A 19,697-nucleotide genomic window follows, 5' to 3' on the forward strand; every position below is an offset into this window, starting at 1 on the left:
TTTTTTTCTTCTTTCTTTCATTTTTTATGCCCTTTACCCCTTCCGTTGCTCTACCCCTCTTTTCTCTCTTTCCACCTTCCATCGACACCCCTACCATCCCATATTCCCTACCCCCTGTTCCTTCACTATCCCAAACCAATCCTTGACCTGAATTGCCTATTTCCCTGCTTCACACCTCTCCTAAGAGACCTCTGATCTCCTGCACACTCCTCAATGTTAATTCAAAGGTTTCTCAGATTTATAGAACATGGCATTGTGTTCCTTAGTAGGGATTTTCGTTGGCTTGGTGTTTACTGAATACGTCCAAGCCCACACAAATCTGTCACTGACACATTACCCTCCTGGCCCACTCAGCTGCGGCCGCATTTGCTTTTGCCTGACTGCAGCTGATTGGATCAGGAGGGGAATGTGTCACCGACAGTTTTGCGTGGGCTTGGCGAACCCGGTACACACCAAGACCATGCACATCCCTACTCCTTAGCCACCCCCTGTAAATACTCCCCTCTGCTAAATTGATCCTTTGCACTATATACCATATACTGTGTGCATATGTACAATCTGATTGTAATAATCTACTGATACTCTCGTCTGAACTGTTGCTGATGTACACTTTGTATGTCTTACATTCAATAAAACACTTGTGAAAGCAAACCAGATAACTGGACAATGGTACCTTTTATTTGAAGTTGAGATTGAAGGATATGATTGTCCCGTCCTATAGCCTGGTATACAATGTAATCCATCCAAGGCTTAGTAATCTCTAGTATTTTACTGCCTGGTGTATATGTGACATGTCTCCCCATCAGCCATCTTTTCTCATTTCTTTCCCCTGCCTCTATTACAGGGTCTCTTTATTGGAGCAAGCCAAGTCCTTCAGCCTGGTGGTGTGCTCCTCACCTATGGGGTAAGACTGACCTCTTCTGGATTGAATTTTCTCTGCATGATAAATCTAAAGCTGGCCATACATTCTTCAGGAACCGGCCAAAATTCATCAATTCACACAGTGGGTTCTGCTGTTGGCACCTTCCCGGCCGGCATCCCTTGATCAGCTGATCGAAGAAGCCGGTTGGAAAATCTTTGAACGGACGGTGCTGGCAGCCAATGAGCAAGAAAACAGCGCTCCGTGTACATGAGATCCTAGAACATGGAAAAACCCTTCAGGCTTTGCTATTGGCAATACAATCATTCTTTGTCGCCACATTATTTATAGATCTATTCCACTGTTCTGTCTTCCTGGTTATCATAACAATCATGTACTGTGATACAAGCAAGTCTATTCTGTTTAAATCGCATCACTCGCATAATCTCATTACGATTTTCAAAGCTGGGATAAGCAAATATTGTCTACATACAAGAACCATGTGTATACTTACTAGAATCTTGGTGAGCTTTGTGTATTTCTTCCAGATCTGTGCAGTAATCCAGTGTGAAATGTGGAGCTTCCTGTAATAAAGACCGCTCACTGCTGCTCTCTCTCTTCTTGTGCAGGGTGACTGGCCTTGTCTCCGCCCCCTCCTGTAATAAAGACCGCTCACTGCTGTTCTCTCTCCTTATGCAGGGTGACTGGTCTTGTCTCCGCCCCCTCCTGTAATAAAGACCGGTCACCGCTGCTCTCTCTCCTTGTGCAGGGGAACTGGTCTTGTCTCCGCCCCCTTCTGTTTGTTTCTGCAGGCAGCCTGTAGTTGGTGGGGCCTGCTGGGTCCCTCCCACAGCTCTGCTAACTCTACAGGCTTAGGCATTTGGTGTACACAAAGTAGATTTATATCTTTTGTGGCTATTGAAGAATAGATGTGAATGAAGGTTTTTGTGCCCAAAGTTCAGCTTTACAGTACAACCCAGTTCCCTTATGTCAGTAATATAGTGATCTGAGAACCCTTGCTTGTGATGCAGGAGGGGAATTTGTATACTTGTATACTCCGAGTGACTCTGCGAGTTGCTCTCCTGATTCTGACTTCAGAATGTTACTCAAAACTAAGGTAAGGTGGACTAAATGAACTTTAGTACATTTGGAGTGTTTGCTGGATAACATTTATTAACTCGCTGACTGGTTTCTTTCCGCAGCATTTCTTAATATCACCTTTATTTTTTAAATTCTTATTTAATTCTAATTTAACGTTTTCAAATATAAAATACAATAAATTCAGTAAATACCATAAATATAAATACAGAACACGGCAAGAGGTTAAGTAACGTATTGTTCGCTCCATAAGACACATTTTTTTCCACCCAAAAGGCGGGGGGAAATGTGTGTGCGTCTTATGGAGCGAATCCCTATCGCCCGACGCCCGTTACATGCAGTTTCTGGCGCGGGGGTAGTTTTTTTGTACATTTAGCCCTGCTAAAGCAGAGCTAAATGTACAGTAGGAGCCACTGCTCGTTTAATACGAGTGATCTAACCAGATCACTCGTATTAAAACCGAGCAGCGGCGGCGATTGAGATCACCATAGAGCCCCTAGAGCAGACGAAGAACGGATGTTCTTCGTCTGCTCTGTGTGATCACTGAGACCGTGGTGCTGTAATCACAGCGCCACCAGTCTCAGCGGTCACTAACTGCAGCTTCTGTCACAGAAGCTGTGATAGAAGCCCCGGTCTGTTCAGTGCTCCATAAGGACCTCCCTGCGTACCCCCCCTTAATCTCCTTACTTCCAACGAGAACATATTTAAATTTAGTAGCCTTGTCTCATAGCTTTGGTCCTCCATCCCCTTAATGAGTTTGGTTGCCCTTCTCTGGACTCTTTCCAGCTCAAGGGCATCTTTTCTGTGGACTGGTGCCCAAAACTGGACCGCGTACTCCAGATGAGGCCGAACCAGTGATCTGTAAAGTGGTACAATTATAGACTTGTCTCTGCAATACATTTTACAGGTACCGTGTAAATGGAATGGTCATCTGAACGGGGCTTAGTGTTCCTCTGTAATCGGGCCGAACATCTCCTTATCTCCAAACGTCCATGTATGTACTGAGCACTGATTGAATCTGTTCTCTCCGCAGCCCTACTCTCTAAACGGCATCCTCACCCCTCAGAGTAATATCGATTTTAATCAGAGTTTGAGAAACAGGTAATCCTTGCTGAGTATATTATATGTACAGCTAACCATTTCCTTGTTTGTTGTTTGCGATAAAGTGGGCGTAGGCTACCTCAACATTCCAGCTCTTGTGGAACTACAAGTCCCACGAGGCATTGCAAGACTCTGACAGCCACAGACATGACTCCCAGAGGCACGATGTGATTTAAAGTTTCACTTACAGCCGAAGGACCGAATTTTGGCTACCCCACTATATAGTCTGCATCTAAGGTCTAAGTGCCAAGGTTGCCTACCCCTGTGTTGGAGTATGTTTCATTCTGTAACATGTACACTAAGTTTTTGATAGAGTGGAATAAGTTTTACCATCTACCAATTATTTCTTACTGTTTGGTGTCCCCATTGGGGAGAGTCACCCCTCTATTTGTATTGGTGACCAATGTCACTGATAAAGCAAATGAGGGGAAATCATACCTTTTAGAGTTGTCCCCAGAACATGGTAAGGTCCGGGGTGAGGAGAAATCTTCCACTGGGGACATGTTACAAGGGCAGTTGTTGAAGAGTGGTGTTCCTTCCTCTTTGTGAGATTTCCTCTAACTTCCTATTGCCTCTCCAGGGCAGGAAGTGCAGGGATATATTCACAACCTGGTGAGGGTTTAAACCCTTCAATACTCTATTCAAAACTAAAAGAAAATTGGCTAAAGATACACTTTGGGGTCTATTTATATGAAGAAAAATGTAAAACAAATTGCATAGTGAAACTGTATGTATATTCGGTTCTATGCAAATAAACCAGCTGCATGAGAATGGGACATAGTGCATTATGGCCACTAGATGGAGCTGAAGATCATAGTAAATAAATACATCTTATTAACAAGAGATCCAATGTAACAGTTCTGGAGAAGGCTGGAGGGAATTAGCAGATAAATGTAATCATTGCTACTACTGGGATCCCCATAGTAGCGATGGTTACATTTATCTGCTAATTCCCTCCAGCCTTCTCTAGAACTGTTACATTGCATCTCTTGTTACTAAATGTATTTATTTCCCATGATCTTCAGCTCCATCTAGTGGCCATTATGCAGTATTTTCCTTACTTTCTTCTTCATACTCATCCTCATAGTTAGAGCTGACATGTGACAATGAAACTGTCACAAGTCGACTCAATAGATCGGGAAGTGAGTGAACACATACCGTCGCTCGCTCTCTTCTCCATCATCTCCCTACAGAGAGCAGTGACTGTCAGTCACCACTCCCTACAGGAATTCTCCCCGCTCCGATCCTCCAGCGCTGACTGGAGGAATGGACAGGGGAGGAGGTGGGCACAGCTGGCTCGGCCTCTAGATAGGCAGACTCAGCTGTCACTCACACAGCTGGGTGGATCTCAACAGCATTGTCAGGATCCGTCCCGGCTGCAGCGGTCTCAGTATATTGCGGGGCAATAGCTCGCTATACTGAGCTTTGGGTCACGGGAGGAGGTTAGTTTGTGTCCTCCCGTGACCCTTAAGAGAACTATGGGAAAAAACACTTACCCCATAGTTCTCTTTTAATGTGAACAAATAAGATCACCCCAAAATACATGAAAAGGTGTAAACTTTGCACATGATTATTGATTTCTTCTTCAGTCCATATCTAATCTCAAAGGGACTCCTCTCTCCCGAATTACACCTCAAGCCCTGATAAAGGGGGACTGTTGTTTGCCCCCAAAACGCGTTGCCTCTTTTGATGTTTTCTTTATCTCTAACAATAAAACAATTTTGGACTCCTCTTCGTTGGGTGGCGCTTTCGTCTTTGCTTCAATCCACATGTGCCAAACTGACACTAAAGCCTTGCGCTTATATTGTATATAGAGGTCCTGTGACCCAATAAATGACCATAGGCTTATATTAACCAATACATAGCTTTCAGTATAAAACAGCGTGATTCTATTTTTTCTTTTTTGTGTTATTTGAGCTGAGATTTGTCTTCATCTGCAGTAATCCTGCCTGGGGAATCTGGGACACAGCCGACCTGCAGGAGCTGGGCAAAGCCTGCAGACTGACATTGGAGAGAATGGTATGGCCCTCTCCTTACACTATCATGCTATTATGTGACACTGCGGCTGTCCTGTGTACTCAGCATGTATAGCCCTACATAAGTATAATTGGTGTCTCCTCTTAGGACTGGTGGCCTCTGTTTTTTGTTGCTTTTAACATGCATTAGTGTAGCAGTTTGGGGCGCTGTTTGAATTTTGATGTAGATTTTAGGGAGCAGTGTGTATTGGCTTTAATTGCACCATTTGCTTTGCATGTTATTGCATGTGCTGTTCTCCTGATTCTGAACTAAACCCTACCACCACCACCACCATGCAAGTCAATCTTACCACAAACAAAATCAAGGCAAAAGCAACCTAGAGACATTTAAGAAGCAAGTCATTTTCCCTGAAAGCCCCACAAATCTGCATTTGACTTGCTTCTGTGCATGTTAAGCCTTACAATGGGAGTTCATTCATAATTGCATTTGAAGTTTAACCAAAGCTGGAGGGCTGGAGTTTGCTTACCCCTACCCTACACTCACCTTTAGTCTTCCTCATTAAATAACGCTGGGCATCCTCCAGACTGAGGACATCTAGTGGGGGAAAGGGATTAATGTGGGGGTCCGTAGTTTCACCACAGCTGGAGGGCCAGAGTTTGCCTACCCCTGGCCTATGGCAACCAGTCAGATTAAACTGCGTCACTTCTATAGACCAGCGTTTCTCAACCATTTTTCAGTCACGGCACCCTTTAAAGCAGGGGTAGCCAAACTCCGGCGATCCAGCTGTGGTGGAACTACAAATCCCATGAGGCATTGCAAGATTCTAATAGCCACAGACAGGACTACCGGAGAGATATGCATCATGGGATTTGTAGTTTCACCACAGCTGGAGGGCCAGAGTTTAGCTACCCCCTGCTTTAAATGTATGGCACCAAGTATAAAATGTCATAGATTTTAAGGGGGAGCGCACACAAAAACACCCAAAAAAGTGGGTTTTTTCCTTTAAATCAGTAGGCCCCCCCCCCCCTTACGTAAGGAGCCACTCTTTCACAGCAGAAGCCCCTCTTTCATAGTAAGAGTTCCCCTTTTACATCAGGAGCCCCCTTCACTTCACAGCCCCGGTACCACTTTGAGGCACCCCTGAGGAGGCCAGGGGGCACACCATGGCACCCTGGTTGAGAAAGGCTGCTATAGACCACCAAAACAAAGAAGCTTCTGATTGCTCGATGTGGGCGACAGACGTTTTCCTTTCCTCCTCTTTTCATCTCTGAACCATACTGACATTTTCACTCTGTCATTGAGGATAATAGTCGTTAGAGGAAAGTTGATTTATTATCTGCTGGCAGAAGGGTCAGGGAATCGTCAGTCAACGATTGTGAGTTGCTTTTTTCTTCCTTCCCTAAACACATGACCACAACTAACCAATTGCTGTGAGCCCTGCAGTGACACTGTCACACTTCCCTTTGTGCCATTGATCTCCGGTCTGGTTTTGTATTACAGGTGGATATGCCGGCCAATAACAAGTGTTTGATCTTCCGGAAGATGTGAGTGCAGGTCACCACGGGGAAGAGCGACGGCCTATCAGCGTTTATAGTCCATGCCATAGGGATGTGTCTGGATCGTTTGTGTGCACCAGTATGTATCTATCTGCATTGATATAGAACAAAATCTGGAACCAATGGGCAGCCGGTCTCCAGTCATAAAAAGTGCAGCCTTATCACTTCTTCAGCCTGTAACTTATTTGTTGTGTAGTCTTTTTTTCTTCTCGGCACCTAATTGCTTTATTTCCCCTTTACTCTGCCTGTCTGTCTTTGCCTACTTTACAAAATATTGCTGGTGGTCACAGTTTGGGGAGCTGCTGTGTGTATACAACAGAACATTTGCTGGAAGCCCTCTGATTGTAATGGCCAGCAGTGCATAGTGTAGCTCACAGCAGCCACAGGTGAGACACACTTAAAGGAGAACTATGGGGTTAAGGCTTTTCCCCATAGTTCTCCTTAGGGTAACGGGATGACACAAACTAGCGTCCTCCCGTCACCCCCTGCTCAGTATACTGCAAGCTACAGCTCGCGGTATACTGAGACGCCGCAGCTGAAGCGGATCCCGACAATTATGTCTGGATCCGCCCAGCTGCATGAGTGACAGCTGGCTCTGCCTATCTAGAGGCAGAGCCAGCTGTACCCGCCCCCTCCCCCGTCCGTTCCGCCAGTCAGCGCTGGCAGATCGGAGCAGGGAGGGGGGAATCCAGCCCCTCCCCTGTCACGGCAGAGAGCCGTGACAGGATTGAGAGGCAAGCGAACGCCGGTATGTGTTCTCTCACCTCCCGATCTATTGAGCCGACCTGTGACAGTCTCATTGTCCCAGGTCGACTAGAACTATGAGGTGAGTGAAAAGCACTCATCTCATAGTTCTCCTTTTAATGTAGAGAAGGCTGAATGCTGTTGTACATTCCACCCCCGCTACATGGCATCGCAATCAAAGAAATGCATAAGTCTTAATGATATTGTTATGATAAATGAAGACTATATCGTAATGTGAACCTATCGTACAGAAATATCGAGGCTGCCTATGCAGACCTCATTCAAAAAAATGCTAGTGTCCTGGCTGTCATGGTGATGGACTAAGGAAATCAGAACTTCTGATCTGCTTCCTCGTTCGGGGTCACGGACTCAAAAGTATGAACACCCTTAAGCTGGCCATACTGCAGATTTTCTGTGGTCAGATGGAAAAAGGGCAACAGATTCCTCCATCTACACTAAACTGTGTGGATGGAGGAATCTCCAACTGGGCCAAGCTTCAGTATCTTGCTAGTCGGCCCTGCTGGCTGTCGAAATACCTGAACAATGCCACATCCAATCAGTGTGTGCAGGTATTTTGACAGTCAGCGGGGCTGGATAAATCCCAGGAGCAGGGTCGCCAGTGCTCCTTAAAAGTCACACCTGGCACTCAACTTTTGAGGTTTCTCTAATTGTTGTCAATGGAGCTGGCTCCTAAAAAATCCTGCTGGCTCCCAGATTGACTAGTCTGGCTTCTGAATTGCATATTTGTCCACCCCTGACCTAAGATAGGGCAGCAGAGATTTTCAAAACGAGGTCAGCAATGGCAGCCTGTATATTTGTCATATCAGGTCCCCTGGAAGTAAAATGTATTGGTACATATGATGCCTTTGATTTTTTTGTCATTTTTCTTAAAGGTGCTAAGCTTACATTAAAATAAAATGAACATACTATTATATATGGAGTTCCTTTAGGCTGTGTTTATTATTGGCAGACCTTTTATACTGCCTTGTATTATGTATTAGAGACCGGAGAGACCCATCATGGGACAATGTTAGAGACTTGTCTCGGGTGGCGCCATCTACAGGTACTAGGAGGAAAGATTTTCACCTTCTCCATCTGCACTGGGGGGCAACACTGGGGCAAATGTGTGCACTGTAGTTTGCACAGACAAGGTCTTGGAGTGACGGGGAAATGTTAAGCAGCAGTGATGACACTATAAAAGGGGGAGGTGCTTCTAAGTAAAGGACGCGGTTTCACAAGATCTGCCAAGGAAGGCATCGCACCCCTGCTATTGCAGCCCTTTGGCCGGAGACTGACATCCGTGACCGGTCATACAACATCAAATCAAAAAGGTATCCCACCTCCCATAGCACTTCTTACTGGAAAACCTCTTGGGTTGGGTGCTGAAATGAATGCAGATGGCACCGCTCAGATCAATGAAGGAACAAGATGTCACCAGCACACTGAAGATATGTGTGAAAGCAAACGTCTTTTATTGACGCATATTGTCACAAAGATGGCAACGTTTCCGGGCCACACAAGGTCCCTTCATCAGGCTCAGTAGGTTGTACAACATGTCACACCTGTCTGCATCGGAGTGTACTGTTCCCTATGTCTGCCATTCTGTTTCTCAAATGTTAATAGTAGGGATCCACTGATACCGATACTAGTATCGGTATCTGTGCCAATACCGAGTATTTGCGCGAGTACTTGTACTCGCCCAAATGCTCCCGATCCCCATCATAATACCGGAACTTCTGGTATCAGGAAGCCAGGTGGCAAGTCATTACACGCTGCCTGGCTTCCTGAATGGCCAATAAGCCGGCTCAATGCTCTCTAGTCACCAAGGAGCATGGAGCTGGCTTCACAGCCAACCAGGAAAACAGGGTGGGTAATGACTGACCCCCCGGCTTCCTAATTGGCCCGGGAAAGCCGGCTCCAGGCTCCCTCGTCACATAGTTATGAGGGAGCCTAGAGCCGGCTTCCCGGCCAATCAGGAAGCCGGGCAGCGTGTAATGACTGGCTGCTCGGCTTCCTGATTTGTCAAGAAGCTGGTCAATCAGGAAGTTGAGCTGTGAATCATTACCCGTCCCCCGGCTTCCTGATTGGCCAGAAAGCTGTCTCCATGCTTCCTCGTCACCTGGCTAATCAGTACACGCCGCCCGGCTTCCTTAATTGTACTTCTGGTATCGGTATTCGGTATCAGTGAGTACTAAAAAAAAATATTGGTACTCAATACCGAAAAATCGGTATCGGTGCATCCCTAGTTTATAGGACCAAGTATGAATTCCAATGCTGGGGGAGGGCTGGGGCATGAAGGACAACTGTTGACACCATAGTAAACTTTAGTGAGTGCATAGTGTACTTTAATGAAGATAAAATATTAGTATATTTAAATAAAACCAGATTACATCCATTGAGTATTTCTTTAACGTGACACTAAACTCAGGAGTTAAATCTTACAAATACATTAAAGTACCTGAACTATTAACCAAAATGTATCTTATTTGTGTATCACTCGGCTGAAGATCCGCAAATCATCTCTGAATTGGTGCCGACACTGTCCTTCCTTCTGGAGGGTGACTACTTGTGTTCCCCATGGTCCCTGTGTGTGTTGTAAAGTAGTCACCGCTCCAAGCTCACTCCCATGATGGACTTCAATCTCCATGCAAACTAGTAAACTAAACATGAGATTGGAGTTTGGTGTGTGCTGCACCATGGATCATCTATTACGCAGGATTACTGTGTACAGTGGAGAGCACACCAGCAGCAGATCAGCATGGTCCCCAATACCCTCATATGTCAAGTAGATAGTTCAGTTATTATAAGCCAAAATCTGAAGCGGATCCCCACCTGTCAAACTGTCAAAATGCAGATACAGGAAAATGTTTTCTGTTTTTTAGGAATTGCTAATGAGTTGATCCTGTGTGTTGCTGGAAGCTCTGCTGGAATATTAAAATCACTGAATAATGCATTGATGGGATTATAAACATTAAATACAATTCTAAATGCAACTAGTGTAAGTACCCGACTTAGACTATGTATCGTCCTCTTTGTGCAGTAAATTCAGACGGGGAGAGGGTGGGATAGCATCATGAGTCCATCAGATGTTTTGACAGCAGTAGAGAGCAGAGGGATGAGCTGCCCAGTCTGCTGCTGCCCCTTCACTGTCCAGTACCAGACTGGGGGCGGGGAGGTGACCCAGCTGTGCCGCACTAACTGCAATAGAGAAAAGTCAGGTCACCAATTTAGCTGGGATCACTAACTCTCAGAACTGGATGGACAGAAATCCAACAAACCCTTCGGCAGGTAAAATGGCTCCCATACAATGAGGTGGGTATTCACAAAGCTGCCGAAGGCATCTGACTGAATAACCCAGCCGAAGTGAAGTGAGCCGAACAACGTTCGGATATTAACTCCGGCTCAGTACGGCTGATTGCACCCGTAAATCTGAAGGCTGAAATCAGGCGTATGTTCGGTCAGCCGAAGTGCAGAGGGACTTCGACTCAGCCGATCCAACATCTGGATCGGCTGAGCCGAAGCTCAGGCAGCTCATTCACTGCCATTCACCCCTATTCTCATAGGGGCCGAACGCCAGTGAGTGAATAGTCGAATGCCGCCAAGTGGACACTTCCACTGTCACTTCGACTCAGTCGAGCCAAAGCATATGCCTTCGGCTTGGCTGAGCCGCTCGGGCTATTGTGAATGCCCCGTACAGCAGCCCTTTGGTTCGACTGAACCAAAGGGCATAGGCCAGGGGTCAGCAACCTGAGGCTCCGGAGCCGCATGTGGCTCTTTCATCCCTCTGCTGTGACTCCCTGTCCAGGGGCGGAACTACCGAAGGGGCCTTGCTGAGAAAGTGTTGAAATGCTTTACCTATTGGCAGTCACACATTCCAAGGCCAAAAAACTGGGCGGGATTACATTGAAATGTGTGACCACGTCACCGGTCACACATTGTAACGCAGTCACAAACTTTGATAGAACACCGCCATGAGGGGGGTACGGCCGCTACCCATGTGAGGGCCTCTTCTATCAGCTGTACCAGAGATGGCATTAGGGGAGGGGGTGGAGGAGGCCAGGCCCCAGCAGCAGCAGGTAATAGGAGTTAGGAGGAGGCAGAGGGAAAGGGACCCCGGCGACCAGCCCACCTCAGGCCCTGCAGAGCCCACCATAGAGAGCCTCAGATGGGCTGGGCAGGATCTATGGTGTGCTCTGAGCAGTCCAAAGAGAGCCGAAGCTACGTCTGTATCCTTCGGCTCCATAGTGAATAACCCCCTATATGTTTTTAATTGTGTATTCATCTGTTGGCTTGAACTCAGTTTTAATCTGCTATGACTACAGGCTTTTTAAGGATGTGCATTCACTTTCAATAGTGACACATGGACATCAATTCGCAAAGCCATGTGACTTTTTATGCTTGATATCTTGTGAGAGGTTTCGGACCAGAATGTTCAATTCACAGAAATGAATATCACCCCGGAGTGGAATCTTTATTCTTTACAGGAAATGAACATTTAACTATTGAAAGCTTCCATGACATTTCCTCACAGGGTCTTGTTTTATTACCACCCTAAATGGCTCCTTTTTATTGCTTTCCTCAATAGACACTTGCTAACTCCAGTGAAAGGCTAGCAGAATTTTTAGGTGTCCTGAGCAACCCCCTCTGCTCCCCCGCCCCCCCCATCCCCATATTGTCAGTTGTAGGAGGTTCTACACTGTGAGTCAATTAATTTATATTGTAACTTACATGGCTGCAAATCTAACAGACTTTCAGGCACTGGGAGCTGAAGCCACGGGAGAGGGTGCTTAGGCAGCTTAGAGGAGGAAGGGGTCAATGAGTCAACCTCTGAAGCATGATGATGCTTATTCGTGGTCCAGTGAGCAGAAGGTGACCGAGAAAGCTGCATTGCTGCAGATGTAAATAGTGGTGTCACCATTCTGGATAAGCAGCGTAGGTAACAAAACTGGATGAAAAGAATTTGGATTATTTGATTGGTTAAAGCACATTGTATGTGCAGCCATTGGCTGACATTCTGCTTTAAATAAGCTGTGGGCCCACTGTGTTTTACCTGCTTGTTGATTTTTTAAAGTAATTGGCAAAACATCCTAAATGTGCATTTTATTTCCTTTAATTCACATAAAACCATTGCACGGGGTGGTTTCTTGATTAAAGAGATACTGAAAATAATCCATATAGTTCTTTTTCAATTCTTCCCACCCTCAAGAATCATTGACTGCTACTATACATTTGAGCATTATAGAAAACACATTAGAGCTGAGCCTCTAAACCCAATAAAAAGTTATTCATGGATTTATTGATTGATTGATAACAAGGAACAATTTATAAACGATCTGTGATGTTTGCTGTGTGTGCCCTCTTGTGGCCAATTGAAGTAATGCAATTTCTATCAACTTTACTGGTGATCATTAAATTATTGCTAGAATGAATTATCAGGACAGCACTTGTAGCACAAATATTTAAGAGGAAAAAAAAAGTATATTCTATATACACCAAAAAGAACATATGAACTTTTAAAAAAAGGAAACTTTCAGGGCTATTCACAAAAGGGTGAAGAGTTTGGAGAATGCAGGAGAAGTGAACAATCTCTAGGACAGCATAGCTGATTTGGAAAAATTCTCCAATTCCTTTTGTGAATAACCATGTGTGTGTGTGTGTGTGTGTGTGTGTCTGCTCCTCTTCAGCATTTTGGTGCAAAGCAGGTTGGAATCAGGAACTTTAAAATATAATAAAAAGAACTCTGCTCTAGCAAGAGTTTTCCTTCCTGTGCTTTGTGTTTCAGGTTGATACAGCAAACCTCCAATGACTCTCAATGAAGGAGGGGGTCACTGATGGCGAATTATTTTTGAGACCAGCTCACCTATTAGCAGTTGTCTCATTTTTAGGAACTGTGAGAAAATTGTCAAAGTATACAGTATGTCTGAGCCAAATAATAAAAAGTATTCATTACATCTCTGCAATATACGCACATTTCCTTGTGCTTTGTCAATGTAAAAGTGCTGCACATACAGCCAGAAATCCAGTGAGCTGCTAACTTCCTGTGCACTCTGCCTCTGTCGCAATGAAATGCCAAGCAGTGTTATCAGCCCATGAACTACAGAATACTTCTTTAGGTTATACAGATGGGGGGGCGCGTTGTAACCCTAAGAAACTTCCCGTGCCCAGGTGGCAATGCTGCAGCTCCATAAATACAGTACAGTGAGTGAGGGTTGTCACCCTAGGGCAGGAAGTGTCTAACCAGGCAAAAATAAAGTAAAAGCCTTGGAAACAGAAAACGAAAGCGGCCACCACATCTGAGAACTGGTAAGCTGCAATGTATTATATATTTGTGCACTTTAGTAGCTCGTATTTACAGATCTAAACAGCTCCGTCTGTAGAAAATAGAAATATGGTGTCCTAGGCCAGAGTTCCTCTTCAATTTCAATTGGCTGCACAGCTAAAATCTACTGATTGGTTGGTATGTTTAAGAGCACTTTCCACACTTTTGCATCTTGTCATTATATAGCCACCTATCGGCTTGTCAAGCACCATGTATGGACATAATGTAGCAGTTGCCTGTAACCATTTTGGGGCTTTAATATTTTTGGAGATGGCAGAATCAGATTGCTAGCAGCTATTCACTGAGGCACATTGGAGTTCTCCAACTCTTTGTGCCTTAGAGGTGTCAAAGTATATTTGATAACATACAGTAGGTAGCATCAATTCATTGGTTATGGTAAGTGCCGGGCTTGACAAGTCTGGTTTGCAGGCTTAGCCCTATCAGCCCTTTGGTGTGGGATTTCTATATAAAACTTAAGTCTTTTTTCATACCGTGGTTACTCTGCGGTACGATATTCCCCAAGTTGAGAACCGCCCAGCTCTTCTACACATGTGTCATAATTAGGCCATGCCAGAGATGCCTGTACAGCTAAACATTCCTTCCAGGTGAGGGCATAAATCTCTTATGAGGTCTGTGCATAAGAATTTAGAGGTGCTCAGCTGGGGTAAGACACCCCTACAGCACAATCATAGTATATAAAAGACTTGGGAAATCTATACCAATGGGCTGCCAAGGGGAGAACTGGCACCTGGATTGAGGTCTGTGCAAAGGAATTTAGAGGGGATCAGCTGGGGTAAGACTCCCCCTCCCGTACAATTATAGTATATAAAAGACCTGGGAAATCTATACCAATGGGCTGCCAAGGGGAGAACTGGCACCTGGATTGAGGTCTGTGCATAGGAATTTAGAGGTGCTCAGCTGGGGTAAGACACCCCTACAGCACAATCATAGTATATAAAAGACCTGGGAAATCTATACCAATAGGCTGCCAAGGGCAGGACTGGCACCTAGATTTGTTGAGCCCTACTAGTGTATAATACAGTACATTTTCATACAAGCAGGTAATGAGCACCCGTGGTGAGTTTGCTTCAAGAAAGTTCAGAAGTAGCCAAGAGCCACATACAGGTGAAACTCGAATAATTAGAATATGGTGCAAAAGTTCATTTATTTCACTAATGCAACTTAAAAGGTGAAACTAATATATGAGATAGACTCATTACATGCAAAGCAAGATAATTCAAGCCGTGATTTGTCATAATTGTGATGATTATGGCTTACAGTTCATGAAAACCCAGATCCACAATCTCAGAAAATGTTTGGCAGTGTGGGCAGGTGCCAAGTCCTGCTGGAAAATGAAGTCAGCATCCCCATAGAGCTCGTCTGCGGAAGAAAGCATGAAGTGTTCCAAAATCTCCTGCTAGACGGCTAAGTTGCATTAGTGAAATAAATGAACTTTTGCACGATATTCTAATTTTCCGAGTTTCACCTGTATATCTCCTCATAAGCGAATGGTTGGGTACCATACTTACGGATCCAGGTCATTAACTTGTAACAGCTGATCCGAGATAAAACCGGTGGAGTCTGTTCCTCTCGGGTCTGTTCCTTTATTTAAAAAAATGTGGTCATTACATTTCAGAGTGAAAACCACAAGTCTCTTTCAGTCCTGAAATCGGTTCAGCATCTGACATGTCCCCTTATCAAGCATGTCTCTGACCTTCCTCAGTCTCTTCTCACTAGCTGGCCGGACATAGCTTGAGGGTGCCAGTAAAGCCATGCCATCCTGTACCTCCCCCATAATCAAAAGTGGATTGTCCCCTAAACCTGCAAGATTGGTGCAGGGGCACGCCCCTCCTCCTCCACCACCCTCTCCCATGGTGACCTCAAGATACTTGGTATGGAAAAGACGAAGACCCATGTGGTCGTCTTTTAGCACCTCTATGAGAAGAACACGAAGCACTCGTTCTTCTCCTGAATCTTCCAGCCTTCCCACAATGACAAAATCACTTCGGCACAAACTGGGCACCAGCTTTCCTCGAAGGTGACACCCATGGCACTGCTTGGCCCGTGGCAAAGGGCAACGATCTTCACAGGCCTGCCTACTTTCAAAGTTATTCTGATTTCCATGGCAGCCACCATAAATGAAAGAGAAGCACTGGCGCATGAGAGGGCTGTAGACCCACCTCCATTCTGGAGTCTTACACGTACCCCTTACAGGCGGCAATGAACAAGGATCTGGTGGTCGAGTGTGACATGATGCACGACACTCTTCATAGGCCTGAAAGTTGTTAGCAGGGCCTGGACACCCCTTATGAAGAAAAGTTTGACAGTCACCAATTTGCGAATCGTGGAACCAGCGTAGGACTCGAGGACCTAGGCACTCTCTGAGTTCTGGGAGCTTTAGGCAATCAGAGGGAAGGACTAGCCGCTGGTGTCCTGAACTTGCTGTGGTGGTCCCTTTCTTGACAACAGAAAGGGGGAACTGAGCACGCAGCAGGCCTGCAGAGTTTCGGGCCATGCAAACATAAATGCCAGCATCCTCTGGACGTGCATTGTAGATGACCAGTTGGCCAGAATTGGTTACAACGAGGTTTCCATACATCTGGTCTGGCCTCATAATTGGTGCTGAGGGACCATCTCCAAGTTTCTCCCATAGGATTTCTGGACGTGGGCGCCCACTAGACTCACATTGTAGCCCTACAGTACCACCTACTATAACCGACTGTGGGTAGGGTGAATGGTACAATGCGGGAGGCACAGGCATTTCTAGGGGAGTGGAAGGCTGGGTAGTCTGAGGGGTAGTCTCAGAAGGTGCTGAAGTGGTGGCCGGCCAGGATGACACAAACTTGCAGGGCACCTCCACTAAGGTTATGCCCCTAGCACAAGCCTCAGCATCCATGTAGCAGCGATTGTAGTAAGTGAGCCCATCCGAGGCACAAGTGAAGCCTGGTTGCTTTCCACATCGCTCCCGACAGCGGCACACTGGACGTCCTTCCCACATCTCACAGTCAGAACCCTGCTGAGTGCAAATAAACCCAGAGCAGGTGGCAGGGCGGAGAGAGCCAGGGGCCTGCAAGCCAGAGTCAGGGTATCGGGCGGCCACACAGCTTCGTTGTCCACAGACATTTGTGCAGCATTTCTCAAAAACTTCACACTCCTAGAAGAAGAAAGAAACCATAACAGAGACATGTATGATATTCATTAAGTATGCATCTGGTCCATCCGGGGAAAGCAGGACAATGTGAACCCAATCAGGTGACAAAGAAGTAGAATGTAAAGCATGCCCTGCCATGGCAACTGATCAGTGGCTATTGTTTGGTGGGCACGGTAAAGGACATGGATTATAGTGCTATGGTGCCTTATTGTTTGGTGGGCACGGTGCAGGACGGGTGTTCCTAAAACATACAAGTCTGTCATAAGAATACGACACATCTTATTGGAAGATAGATCATAATTATAACAAAGGATACATTTGCAAAATATTATATATATACATATATAACAAAAACGGAGTATTGCAGTGTGCAATGATACCTTTCTTATTGGACAAACATATTATATTTAAAACCTTGGTTCTCAACTAGAGGGTCGTGACCCAAAAGTGGGTCGCGACTCTGTTCAGTGGGTCGCCACATGCCTTCCACTTTTCTAGGTGAGAGGCTCCTCAGCCTCCCCCTAGCACAGCACTGTCCGTTCTCGCGCCAATCAGCCATTCAAAATATGCTGCCCAGCCCTGCGTGCCAGCTTGCGGTAGGGTGGGCTCCATCCATACGTGCATTGCTTACAGCTCCCTTGCATGTCCTGTAGAGGAGCCTGGACCGGAGTGATGTAACATACTGGCTCTTGGCACCTCTACAGGGCGTGCAAGGGAGCTGTACCAGCAATGCACATACTGTATGGATGGAGCTCCGTCACAGCGCAGCAGCCCACACCGGACCCCAGGCTGAGGATCCACTTCAGTTCTCATAAGGTAGAAAGACTGGGTGGATCTTAAAAAAAGAACATTTTTTTTTTTTTTGGAGTGTGTCTGTGGTTGTGTGTTTTTGAGGGCCCATTCACACTGGTACAGTGTGTTCATCGCACAGTCCTGTGTGATTAACGCACCTACATTTTGGTGTGAGAAGTGCATTGCATTGCCATTCATTTGAATGGCCCCACGAATGCACCTCCCACCCACAGTTCTATTGCCCGTATCAGAACGCGCAGTACCGCAATGCCGTGCGTTCCATTGCAGTGCAACTTGGGTCACGACTTAATAAAGGCCCCTTGGTGACCTCCTGTCATGCCGATCCCTAGTGTGTCACTGACGCTAAACAAGCATGCAGACCAAGAGAGTCCTCCTCTGCATACTGATTCTGGGTTAGTGCATCAAAGCATTTATTAAAGAGAGCTGGTGAGACAGCCAGGCACTCAACATTTTCAGAATGAGGTCAGCAATGGTGGCATCTCTCACAAGCCTTGGTTTGTACAGAAAATGAACCATTTCTTACCTGATCGGCTCGGCATTCCCTTTCACAGGTACTCTGGGCGTCCACCCACAGGTTGGCGTTCAGCTGGTTGGGGCAGATCCCGAAGTGCCCTCTGGCTGGGATTAGGTTGGCGCCTTGTGATGCCAGGCAGAGCTGTACAAACCAAATGACCGGCCACATCTCGCTTCACCTGCCAGCCCTCTTATATGATCTCCAGGATTATGTATAGCCTGTGTATGTCCTTCTCATAGCCTATGTGTGGCACATGTATGGAGGCGGTAGACTCTTCACAATGTGGGTGCAAACATGCCATAGTTCTATGTTTAAGTGAAGTCTGGCATGATGACGGCACGTGTGCCCGTGTACGATGCGTATTTGTTGGACGTGTACATTTGATGAACACAAACCGACATGTGTATTACACGGGCTGCAGGTTAGTATGTACACAGGTATGTGTATAGGGGGTCTACAATAGAAGTACAGCTGGTATGTACCTGAGGTAGCTACCCTTTCATGGGCATGTTGCTAGAGGTGTCACAATGCTACCCCTGGCATTGCAGAGAGAGGGAGAGATGAAGGCATCCTGTGGGCACAGCCTCCAGAGAAATGATGTCTGACGTGCCAAAGATTTTCCTCCCCTGTTCTCCTCCCTCCCGCCCCTGGCTGTGGGACAGGATAACTTTCTAATAAGCCGAGTCCAGGATGGGAGGGGGCAGCAAGCCCTGTGTGTCTGTGGAAGGAGAGGGGGGTAGTGTGTCTGTTTTTACAGGGAGACATGGGGACAGCGAGGAGGAGTGGCAGGCTGATGGTGCGTAGACACAATGTGATAGTACCCAGGTCAGGAGCAGGGGGCATCTCTTGGCCATTGTCACAGCGGGCAGCACAGGTGGGGGTATCAGTGGTACAGAGGCGGCGGTGTGCCCCACCGCTTAGGAAGATGAGTCTTTGTTGTCTGTAACAGTTGCTGTGCGAGCCAGACAATGCAATGGAACTTGCAGCCCAGACGGTGGCAGGCACAGCTTACCATGCAAGCATGGTGCCATGGCAGGGTGCCCGTGTAGTCAGTGACAGAGGCACAGGGTGCGCTAGAGACAGAGACATACTTGTCTACATGTGTGTGTGGCAATGAGGTGTGCAGGGTGAGAGGGAGGAGGATGGGGGCAGCTCAGCCATAGGGGTGGGTGATGGGGAGTAACCCAATTCCACCCCTTCACTCCTTTTCATTCACACTGAAAGGCCCGCCTCTTCCAAGGGCCACCAAGCCATGCCGAGCACTTGATGCAAATAAAATATGTCCAAAAAAATCTGTAATAATCTAATAAAAATAATTTGTAAAAAACGAAACAAAAACAATCATTTTTAAAAAAAATAAAATAAAATGTGTGTAAATAAGCATCTAAAATAATTGAAAATAATTTATAAAATAAATAATAATTTGTGAAAATAAGCATATATAAAAAAAAGCATATAAAAAAAATTGAACAAAAATAATTTGTGAATTTTTTCTGTGTGTAAATAAGCATCTAAAAAAATTTAATAAAAATAATTTATAAAATCAATTTGTGTAAATAAGCGTA

General features: G+C 45.9%; 2 protein-coding genes across 4 annotated transcripts in view; one reads left to right on the forward strand and one right to left on the reverse strand.

Moving 5' to 3' along the window:
* Positions 1–6,646, forward strand: part of METTL26 (methyltransferase like 26) — a 9,617-nt gene extending 2,971 nt beyond the window's left edge. The window contains exons 3-6 of one of the 3 annotated variants that reach the window (XM_018552350.1): positions 845–904; positions 2,991–3,058; positions 4,999–5,077; positions 6,536–6,646. In XM_018552350.1, the coding sequence (XP_018407852.1) occupies positions 845–904; positions 2,991–3,058; positions 4,999–5,077; positions 6,536–6,583 (255 nt within the window). In that variant the 3' untranslated portion in view covers positions 6,584–6,646. The remainder of the gene's footprint in view (positions 1–844; positions 905–2,990; positions 3,059–4,998; positions 5,078–6,535) is intronic. The other 2 variants (XM_018552351.1, XM_018552352.1) reach the window with 2 other exon arrangements.
* Positions 6,647–15,262: 8,616 nt separating this feature from the next.
* WFIKKN1 (WAP, follistatin/kazal, immunoglobulin, kunitz and netrin domain containing 1) lies at positions 15,263–18,312 on the reverse strand. The gene is made up of 2 exons (XM_018552375.1): positions 18,142–18,312; positions 15,263–16,808 (listed from the first exon to the last, which is right to left on the reverse strand). Exons 1-2 carry the CDS (start codon positions 18,298–18,300, stop codon positions 15,312–15,314), a joined length of 1,656 nt encoding a protein of 551 aa, XP_018407877.1. The 5' UTR covers positions 18,301–18,312; the 3' UTR covers positions 15,263–15,311.
* Positions 18,313–19,697: the final 1,385 nt, after the last annotated feature.

This window comes from Nanorana parkeri, unplaced genomic scaffold, assembly GCF_000935625.1.
Source record: "Nanorana parkeri isolate BGI_ZX_2015 unplaced genomic scaffold, ASM93562v1 scaffold85, whole genome shotgun sequence".
NCBI classification, from domain to species: Eukaryota; Metazoa; Chordata; class Amphibia; order Anura; family Dicroglossidae; genus Nanorana; species Nanorana parkeri.